This window comes from Lutra lutra, chromosome 16, assembly GCF_902655055.1.
Source record: "Lutra lutra chromosome 16, mLutLut1.2, whole genome shotgun sequence".
NCBI lineage: Eukaryota > Metazoa > Chordata > Mammalia > Carnivora > Mustelidae > Lutra > Lutra lutra.
The window spans coordinates 17,449,684-17,460,014 of record NC_062293.1 but is presented as its reverse complement, the minus strand read 5'-3'; the positions used below and the strand labels follow the sequence as shown (position 1 = coordinate 17,460,014).

The following is a 10,331-nucleotide window of genomic DNA, read 5'->3' as shown; positions in this document are numbered from 1 at the left end:
CTGGGAGCTGGGGTAGGTGGGGAGTGCTATGGGCCTAGGTCTACTCACCATGGGGACCCTGAAGGGCCATAAGGAACCCAGAGGAGAGAGAGAGAGAGAGATCCTCCCTTCTGAAGCCTCAGCCCTGCCTCCTCTCTCCCTCCCTCTCTCAGCCTGTCACCAACAACGTTCATATGGGGACTCTGACGTGCCAGCCCCTGCTCTGGGTGTCAGGCTTTGAGTAGTCCCATGGGGTTTTGATTTTAGAGTAAGAGATACACACTAAGTGAGCAACAGAACAGACGTGTCTGACACATAATGTATGTAACATAAGGTCAGTGTTAAGGGCTCAGCAGAAAAAGAAAGTGGAATAGGAGGCCAAGAGGGACAGGGTCGGGGAGCGCCTAGTGGTAAGGGGGATCTTTCTGGAAAGGAGATTTTGAGGTAGGTTGAAGTTGGAACATCATACAAGATTTTCCCGGGGAAAACCCTTCTGGTGGAAGCTCTTGGGCGCCTGCTTTGCTGAGGCTGACCGGGGCAGAAGGAGAGACCCAAGAGAGCAGCTCGTTCCTCAGCCCCTAAGAGGAGAAGAAAGAAACCCAATATTTATTATTCCCGACCGCGGTCTGGCATTCTGTCAGCACGGTTCTCATTTAACGCTGACAACTCCCTATGAGATATAAAGCATTATCTCCCCCTCCCGCAGCAGAGGGGAGGCTCAGGGATGACCGGCAGCTGGCCAGGGGTGCCCTTCATGCTTTCTGTTGCTCCCTCCCCTCCCCTTTCGAAGGACTCTGGCCCCAAATCGCTTGCTTTCGGGGATGCCCTTGGGGAACCGGAGAGGACCAGCACCAGAGGAATTACTGCGACAGGGAAAAGCCCTCAAGTTCCCACAGGTGGCACCTGTGATCTCCGGGTGCGGGTGGGCCAGGCTGGGAAGGACTCGGTGACATCACTCTGCCTGCCTGTTCACAGCCTCGCGTATCTCGACACAAAGCTGAGGTAGCCGCAGGGCTCCGGCCAGGCGGTGCCGAGGAGACCTCGCATCACCTCGGCCCGCCCGCGTCCTGCATCTGGGGCCCGCCCGCCCTCCCCAGGGAGCCACCTGGGTGGGGAGCAGAGGGAGCCCGAAGCCACGCACACCTTAACCTCAGCTAAGCTCCGGGATTGCGAGGTAGATTAAGGGCATTCGCTCACGAGGACGCCTACTTAACCTGGATCCCCAAAGATCCGGGCTGCTCACCAACAAAGTCTCGGGCTCCCGAGCCCCTCCGGGAGCCGGTGCGGGGCGGGGCGGGGTGGCGGGGCCCTTCCTCTCCCGCCGACTTCCTGCCTCGTTATCCGCACCGCCGCCAGGGGGCGCGCCAGGGCCGGACGACGGAGGGGCTGGCAGGCTCCGTGCGCCTTTCTGTGGTTCCGTGGACATTCGTGGCTCACCTAGGGTGCTTACCCGGTGCAGGCTTCTGGCGTTTCCAGGACGCCACCTCTATGAGTTTAAAGAAATCTTGTTCTGTGAATACCTGTGCCCACCGCCCACGCTACGGCCTGTGTGCTTCTGGGCTGTCCTCTCTGGTTGTCCAGCCTTCTGGTGGCTTTCAAGGAGCTCGCTCAAACCGTTCTGAGGCTCCTATAGCTCTCAGGAGAAAGTTAAAAGCCCCTCTCTCCCGTGAGAGACCGTGGAGCCTCCACGCGCCCCCTTGTGCCGCTCCCCGCCCCCACCCCCCCCACCCCCGTTCTCTTAGGCCCCCTGGGCCGGGGCACCTGCAGCATTCCCCTCTCTCTTCACCTTCCCGGGCCGGTCTGGGCGCCAGGTTCCTAGGCCCCCGAGCAAGCTTTCGGGCACGTTCCAAGCAAAAATGAATAGCACTGCGCTCCATCGGAGATTTCCTCCTCTCTCCCGGCGACAGACGGGTAGCCCCCTGCGGGCGGGCGGGGGCCTGGCTGCGGTCGTCTTTGTCTCGGCGGCGCTCCACAGGGGACCCGGCCAGCGGCGCTGAATACTGAGCTGCCGACTGCCTGTTGGGCGGGGGGCGCACATCAAAAGCAACCTCGGGGCCACGAGAGAGGCGGGGGTGGGGTGAGGCCGGGCAGTCACCCGGCAGCACCGAGCTCCCTGATATTCACACACACGACACCGAGGGCAGCCCACGTGCCAGTCCTCAACTCCCCGGGCACCCCCCCCTCCCCAGGCCCTCCCGCCTTCTTGGCCCTCTTTCTAGAGGCCACCCTCCCATTCAGGGCGGAGGGCTGGGGGGCGCCACCTCAGCCACCCGAGCTGGTCTTGGAGCGAATTTAACCCTTTCCCCCATCGACTGCAATCCACCCTGAGGTTCGGGGTGCCTAATAAGAGAGAGTGTTTCCGCTGGCGACACGTGGCGCGGGGGCGGCCTCCCCCTCCCGGGTAGGGACCATTTCTGTGTCCTACTGGCAGCACTGGGCCGGTGGGAGGAAGGAAATTAAGCCTGTGTTGAAGGAAGGACACCTGGCAGGGGAGGGGCAAGGGCTCAGGAATCCCCTCCTCTGGGGAGCTTTCAAGTGGGGGGAAATCCCCACACCAGCTTCCATTCTCCGGGTCCCGTGCAGGCCACGAGTGGGTTCTCACACCTCCCTGCTGGGCCTCCCTCCCCGCCCCCCAACTTCCCCAGCCTGTGCCTTCAGCAAAAGTTCATGATTCTCTCCTCCCACCCACTTGTTTTCCCCGATTCTCTTCCCTTCCCTGCTTCAAGCTCCTGACCTGAGTCTCAGGGTGCTCCCAGGCTGCCTGGAGGAGGCATTGGATCCGACTGGCCCTTCAGAGAATGACCAGTCTTGCCTAGGCTGCCCAGGGCTCCTGGTTGGGCATGTCTCCGCCAACCCTCAGCCCACCCACAGCACCCCCGGATCTTTTGCCACCCAGGCATGGTACTTATGGTCCCCGAGGGCCCAGAAATGACCCCAAGAGGCCATCTAGCCCAGCTCCTGCCTCCTGGCCATGCTGAATCCACAATGGTCTCTTGGTGGCGAGGGAAGGGAGCCCTGCTCAGGTCTCGGAATGACAGGTATGGGCTCCGGAGCCTCCGAAACTGCCAGGCAGAAGGTGAGATCCCGCAGGCTCCTCTGATCAGAAAACCAGGGGAGTCCCTGCTGGGCAGGACAGAAAGCAGGCAGGACCTAGCAGGCCATGTGGGGTGTATGGAGGGCTCTCTACTCCTAGAACTGGGACCCAGGGCTCCACAGTCAGTGATTATGGCAAACCCACCATGACCCTCTTTCCAGGTCAATCAGAAACAAGGTACCCCAGAATTAGCCCATCACGGGGGCATCTCTAAAGGATCCCCATCTCTCCAGCCTCTGTCCCAGTAGCCGTTCTGGGGCAGGTTGGGGCTTTTTCTCCGTCTTGGTCATCCTGCCCCTCTCAGCCCCCCTCCTTCCCCCTTCCCCTTCTCTATCCTCCAGCTCCCCCTGCTAATCTCCTGCCCTCTTCTCTCTGTATCGCTGTCTCTCAGTTTCTCTCTCTCTTTCTCCTTTCTTCACTCTGTTTCTCCCTGTTCCCCCCTTCCCTCCTCTCTTTCATCTCTCCCCCCACCCCACCCTACCCTACCCCTCCAGCCGAGCACCCGGCTAGGAACGCAGCAGGAGCCGTGACAAGCCCAGGCGGCGCTCCCGACCCTTGGTGCCCCGGGGCCAGTTCCCCGAGCTCCCCGCGCCCGCAGCAGCCATGTGGGGAGAGGGCTCTCAGGATGGGCAGGGGCAGCAGGTTCGAGCTGTGGGCACGGGTGGCGCAGATCAAAGGCCAGGAATGTCTGGCCTCTGGCCTGGACTTCCTTGGGCGGTGCTCCCCACCTGGTGGAGAGATGGCCCACCACTCCAGGCCTCCGAGGGTCTTGGGGGGCAGTTCCTTTGCTGCCCCTTCTGCCCCTGTCCCCTGAGCAGTGGCCCTTGTCCCCCATCACTGGCCTTGCTTTCTTCACCCCAGGCCCAGGGCTGCTCCAGGGTCCCGACTGCCTCTGGGGCTGTGGGTGGCCCTAGAGAGGGGCTTGGAAAGCAGGTCGCCCAGGTGACAGGGGGCAAGTCCCCCAAGAGTGGCCTCCCTCTCAGCACCACACAGGACTGAGACCTAATTCTTGGACGCTGGAGAGGGAGAGGACAGAAAGACCCCAGGTGCCTGTTATGGGACTTTTTCCTATGGTGGGGGCTGGGGGTGTTGGATACATTTGACTTCCACACAGGCAAAGGACCGGTTATCAGCGAACCCCAGATGGAAGCTCAGGCAGAGACTTGGGGGAAGGGTTCCCCGGGCAGGCAGAAATGTCTTCGGAGGACCCCAGCTGCTCCCTGCTGGGGCTACTACTGTGTTTCACTGGCCCCAAACGGTTCATCCCTGAGATCCAAATGGGACTGCGGGAGCTGCTTCTGACCCGAGCTGGAGGCCGGCCCTGAACCCCTCGAGGAGGAGAAAGTGACCTGGCTCCGCGAGCAGGAAATGCAACTGGCCGCTGGTGTCAGTTGCAGGAAATGCAAAGGCAGCAGGAGGTCCCGATACCGATCTGATCCCTGACAAAAGACTCAAATGACACTCAGCTCCGTCCCCCGGCGCCGCCCGCAGCCAGACCTTCGAGCCTCCGCGGACCCTTCCGCGCGCCTCTCGGACACCCGGGAAGTGACCTCCCGAGGCCGGGGTCGAGTGGCCGGCAGGCTCGCCGGCCCCGAAGGCTGCAGGCTGGGAGGGGTTGTATTTCCCAACCCTCTCGGAGACCCTCGGATCCTATCTTGCCCGAGCGAGGCTTCTGGAAACATCCGTGTGCTTTCTACTCTCGATTTCTCACGCGCCCAAGTCCAAAGGGGTCACGGTCCCCCGAGAGAAAAGGAGCCACCCATCAATGCCCACGCCAACCCGGCACCACGTGAACGCCCCCGTCAAAGCCCCAGCTTCTTCAACCTGGCTGGCGGGGGGCGGCGGGGGGGTGGGGCGCCGCGGCGGTCCCGGGCCAGCAGAGGGTCCAAAGTGCCGCCCCCCCAACCCCAAGTTCCCACTGTGTCCGGGGCGCGGCTTTGCCCAAGTTTGCTGGGCGATGCCCTTCCCCGAGCCCTACTCGTGGGCCGGGCGGGAGGGGCGCGTGATTGACAGGCTGAACTACAGACTCATCTCTTACCTTAGGCCGCGGGCGCTGATTGGCTGCTCGCTGACATCCTCAAACCCGGCTGCTCCGCGCTGGGCTCGGGAGGGGGGCGGCTGCGGGTGGAGGTGCGCTTCTGACAAGCCCGAAAGTCATTTCCAATCTCAAGTGGACTTTGTTCCAACTATTGGGGGCGTCGCTCCCCCTCTTCATGGTCGCGGGCAAACTTCCTCCTCGGCGCCGCTTCTAATGGAGCCCCACCTGCTCGGGCTGCTCCTCGGCCTCCTGCTCTGTGGCACCAGGGTCCTCGCCGGCTACCCAATTTGGTGGTAAGACTCGCCTCTTGTCTGCCCGCGGCCCGATTTCTCCGCCGAGTCCCGGGGAGGTGGGGGGCGCCGGCCGGGGTGGGCTGCGGCTCCTTTCTCCTTGCCTCCCTCCAGCCCCCCACTCGCCCACCCCTCCTGGATTTTCTGCTGGTGTCGCCTTCAGAATCCAACTCCTGGCTTTTCTGATAATCACCATTTTCCCTGCTACTCGCTGCAGAGGCTGGAGGACTTTTCCCGGCTCCGATGGTCTCTGATTCCTAAATCCTTACCCTCCACCCGTCCTCATCTGGGGGCCCCGAAGACCCTCCATTTGCTTGCAGTTGGGTTTCTGGAAATCCAGCGTTGTCCCTGGGGCCCAGCCACTCCTCTTCTCCATTTTGGGGTCTTCATGGGCAAAATCATCCTGTTCCTTCATTGCCACCCCCATCTCCGCCGGCGCCTCCATCAAGAGATTTCCCCCACAATAACCCCCTTTTGCCTTCATATTTCAGAACCCGATGGCTTCAGGGAACCCTGGAGCAGGGGAGCAGGCCGGGGGGGTGGATTTCATCAGATTCTCCCCACTCTGCTCCAGATTAATCTTGAGCCTCAGAAGTGAATATGGTATTTGCTGATCTGAGATGCCATTGAATTCGGATTTTATTCATTTCTTGTTTGTCCATCCTGGCAAAAGGGGGGGCTCTTTGAAAATGTAGTTGTCTGGGAGGGGGTGGGTTTGTTCTTTGACCAAAAACCCAATTCTCCATGTCAAATTCGTTCCTTTTGGAAAACCGAGGACCGAGGAGAAAGGGAGAGAGGGAAAGGAGAATTCTATCCCCGAGAAATGCGGATACAAAAGACATTTTTAGTAAATAAGGCTGGGAAATCAGGCGCGGTGTTTTGGGGGGGGTGCGTCTATGGAGGGGGAGACTGACCAAGGAATAAACAGCCCTTTGGGAGCCCCAGTTCCAGGGAGTCCCCTTGTTTTCCAAGCAGCCCCACCGCCCCCCAGCAGGTCCCAGAGGCCAGAGGGGAAAGAGACACTGAAACCAGTTCTCTAAATTATACCCCGCCTGTCCTCCGTCTCCAGCCCCCTGCATTCCGGAAAACTTTAATTAAAGAATCTTACCCTCCTGGACGGAGAGCCTCGGCCCGGGGGGGTGGGGGGTGGTGGGAGGGTGGGAGGTGAAGAGGAAGAATTTGGGATCCGTGAGTAAGAAGAGGGCCTGTGGCCCCTGAGGTTAAAGTCAGAGGGGAAGGCCACCAGGGTGCTGTGCCCCCCTGCGCATCCCCCTCTCTTTGACCTGCCACCCCCTCTCCAGCCCAGCTAGGAGGAGCAGAGCCAGCATGATTCCGGGGCCACACCCTGAGTCTGCCTCCAGTCGCTGGGGTGGGGGGCCCAGGATGGGGGCAGGAGCAGGGCATGGCCAAGGGTCTGTGTGTAGAGGGTTCTGAGAGTTGCTCCCAGTACACACACCCAAGGGAAAGTCTTTCTTCTGTCCAGCCCTTCCTTCCCGCGGCTTTGGGCTGGCCTGGGGCCTCCTGTACATAAAGAAGTCCGAGGGGTGGAGGGGGCAGCCAGGGATTCCAGGTCGGGGGCTCTGCCTGTTGGAGGAAGACTGCTGCCTAAACCCATCCCGCCTTTCCAGCCCTTTCTGACCCTCTTTGCATCCCAGGGCCAAGGCCATGCTGTTCTTTGCCTTCATGGGGACTGGTGGGGGGAGGGTATGGAGAGAAGGCTTGGAGCCCCACGGGCTGCAGGGGTGAGGCAGGAGTAGGGGTGAGGAAGAGGCCTGTTCCCTTACCCTATTTATTGGAGGAGGGCACTTCCTGGGGCAGGGAAGGGAAGGGTTGTGGGGAGGGGGCAGTATGGTGTGCAGTCGTGTGTTGGGGAACACCTAGATAGCAAGATGTTGGAAAAACCTGGAAAGCCAGGACATCTTCCCTAATGTAATGCTGGACACATGGCTTGTTTGGGGGCTGGTGTTGGGGGGTGGTGCAGGGGGAGGCCAGGATCCTGCTTTGTCTGAGCAGAGGAGAGGGGTGTGTGTGTGTGTGTGTGTGTGTGTGTGTGTGTATTCTAGGGCTATGATCATGAGAGGTGTCAACCAAATGTGAGTGTGTCTCTGTGTGTGGAGGAGTCCATGCCCACACCTGGGCCACCATGGATGTGAACTCATGTGAGATGGGGGTTCCGTGGGCATGAACGGGTTTGTTGCACCTCTATACACAAGTGTCAGCAAGTGGCTGATTCTAGGATGTATGTGTGTGTGTGAGAGAGAGAGAGAGACAGAGGAAGCCTAGAAGTGTCTATGCCCACGTAAAGGTCAGCCCCTGTGTCTGCTTGTGACACTAGGCATGACTGTGTTCATGACTGGGCATGTGAGTGTTGTGTGTGTGCGCGCATACGCGTGTGTACGTGCATGTACGCGCATGCCTTCACGACAGTGTCAGGGGAAGCCCCACAGCTGTCTTTGTGCATGGATATCAGTGCTCATGGCCATGACCTGATTGTGTTTAGAAGGAGGAGTAGGAGGCTGTGTCTGGGTCCGCCTGGGACCCTGTCCTCAAGTCCCCATGGCTGGCAGGGCCCTGGCCTTGTGGATATGTTTGCAGACCCACGACTTTCGGGTGTGAATGACATCCTGAGCTTGGGTGCTTGGTGGGCAGCTGTGGTCCTGGAGGGGCAGTCCAGCAGGAGACAAAGGTCTAACCAAGAAGCTGCGAGGGGCCCCGCTGACCGAGGGTCCTGGACCGGGCAGTGTCTACGCAGGGTACAGAGCCCTTCTTGGCATGAGCTTATCCTGTCTGATTGAGGACGGTGGTCACAGCCCTCCCCTCTTTGGCCGTTTGTCTTTGGGCTTGGAACTGGCGTGGAGGAGAAGTCACCTTCTTAGAGCTGGGACCGGGCCTGGGACAGGGACGGCAGAGTGGACAGGCCTCAGATTCCTGTTCCCGCTCTGCCTCCAGGGCAGTCCGTCAGATTCCAGATCTTTCAGCGTCTGAGCCCAGCATAGGCTGCCCTCTTAAGCCCACCCAGCTCACACATTCCCCAGGAGGGGTTTACAGGAGAAACGGTTTAGCTGGGATGTCTGTCCCTGCTACCCCTCAAGAAAGGCCCCTCGAACCCCCAGGGGCCTGTGCTGCTCGCGCCCCAGCCCCGAGAGAAGCCATACCAGAAAGTAGAGCCATCAGGGTGTCGGACAGAGGCTCGTGGAAGGAAGAGATGTGCTCCAGGCCTTCCCAGCCAGGTAGGGGTAGAGCGGGGACAGGAAGCGGTGACAGCAGCACTGATTTCTGTAATTCTTCTTGTCAGTCCCAGTTAGTGCCTGCTGGAGGAACTTGTCTTTCTTCTCCTTCTTGGGGGAAAAATGAACTCCCTTATTAGGGCCCATCCTAGGGCCTGCTACATTCCTGAGACAGAGGCCCTGATGGAAGGGGCCTCCGCTGGGGGTCGGGAGCCCACCCTGCCTCTGAGTGACCCACCCGCCTGGGGCGCTGTTTCCTCTCATGCTCCAGCTTCACCAGTCTGTCCTGCCCCACAGCTTGGGTGAAGGTGTTCTGTAGAAGTCAAGGGCAGTGAGCTGGGAAATAAGACACCTGAGTTCTCTTTCCACCATCCTGAGACCCATTCCCCCACTCCGGCGGCTACCCCAAGCCCTGCCTCAGTTTCCCTGTCAGATGTCATGCTGCTTCCCCCACCCGCTCCCACCTCCACCCGCCTTTCGGAGGCTTGTGAACATGTTCAGTCAAACCCCGTGGGGGTCAGTGGGCTGGGCCCAAGGAGGCACCTGGAGACTGCGGGGGAGGAAGGCCCCAGGCCAGGTGTTAACACTTGTAACAGGCAGGAATTACAGCTGGCTGGGGCTGGGGCTGGGGCTGGCGAGGAGCTGAGCTGGCTGGAGGCTGTTGATCCCACAGACAGACAGACAGACAGATGGGCAGATTGGATGGCCAGGCTTGAACCGGGTGGTCTCCCTTCCAGGGCAGGCCTTTCCCTGGGGGGGGGGATCTGGTGGGGGGGTGGTAGAAATTAATCCAGGTCTCTTGGAAGTGAGTTAACAACCCTCCTGCTCACCCCACCCCCACTGTGGGCGGGGCTTGCTGTCCAAGGGGAGGAAAATTGGTGGCGCATCTGTTTGTATTCTTAAGATGGGACCACATTTGGTTTAAAACAAAAACAAAAACAGGTCAAATATTATAATAATGCCAGGAGCCTGGAGGTGAATTATGTTCTTGGAAGAACCTGCTTTAGCATAGGGGGAAAGGCCGAGGGGACGGGGGCAGCAGTCAGGGAAAGTTCTCCTAGAATCTCTCAGAGCATTTTTCAACAGCTCTGGGGCCAAGAGGTGAGCGACGGGTGGAGTCTGGGCTGGTGGAGTCTGAGCGTCACCCCCACCCCAGGGATCTTGAGGGTCCCGGGTCTGCGACAGCTGCCTGGTGAGACCTTTTAGGGGTGAGGATGGGTCAAAAGAGTCAGGAGCTGAACTGTGGTGCCAAGTTCTTTGGTGGACATGCTCCCTCTCTGCAGCTTTCCCAGTGACAAACCCAGCCAGTAGCCACACTCTGGCCTCTCAGTGCAGGTTCAGTAACTTATGAAGGTGGAGAAACTGAGGCAGACGGGGTTGGGGGGGGGCCCTAGATGGAAATCCCCAAAGAGTAGACTCAGCCACGCCAGCGTCTCTAATCTGCCTCGCTACACGACGGAATGTTAAAAAGACCTGAGTGGTACTTGGACAGATGAAGGATTAAGAAGATCGTGTGGGCCCCTGAGAAGGTGGTCTGGACACGAGATAGGGGAAGGGAGCTCTGAACTTAGGGTTTTCTGTAGACTTGGAGTAGGTCAGGGCAGGAGAGGTGAGTTTTCTCAGAGGAGGATGGAGCTAACAGACTCTTCCTCCAGGAGAGGGGAAAAAGGAAGACCTTCCTGGCCTGAGAATGTGGTGAGCCC

General features: G+C 59.8%; 1 protein-coding gene across 3 annotated transcripts in view; it reads left to right on the top strand.

Annotated features, from left to right (window-relative positions):
* The first annotated feature begins 5,223 nt into the window (after positions 1–5,223).
* Positions 5,224–10,331, top strand: part of WNT3 (Wnt family member 3) — a 47,909-nt gene continuing 42,801 nt past the window's right edge. Inside the window, exon 1 of one of the 3 annotated variants that reach the window (XM_047709050.1) lies at positions 5,224–5,404. In XM_047709050.1, coding sequence (XP_047565006.1) covers positions 5,325–5,404 — 80 coding nt within the window. In that variant the 5' untranslated portion in view covers positions 5,224–5,324. The remainder of the gene's footprint in view (positions 5,405–10,331) is intronic. The other 2 variants (XM_047709051.1, XM_047709052.1) reach the window with 2 other exon arrangements.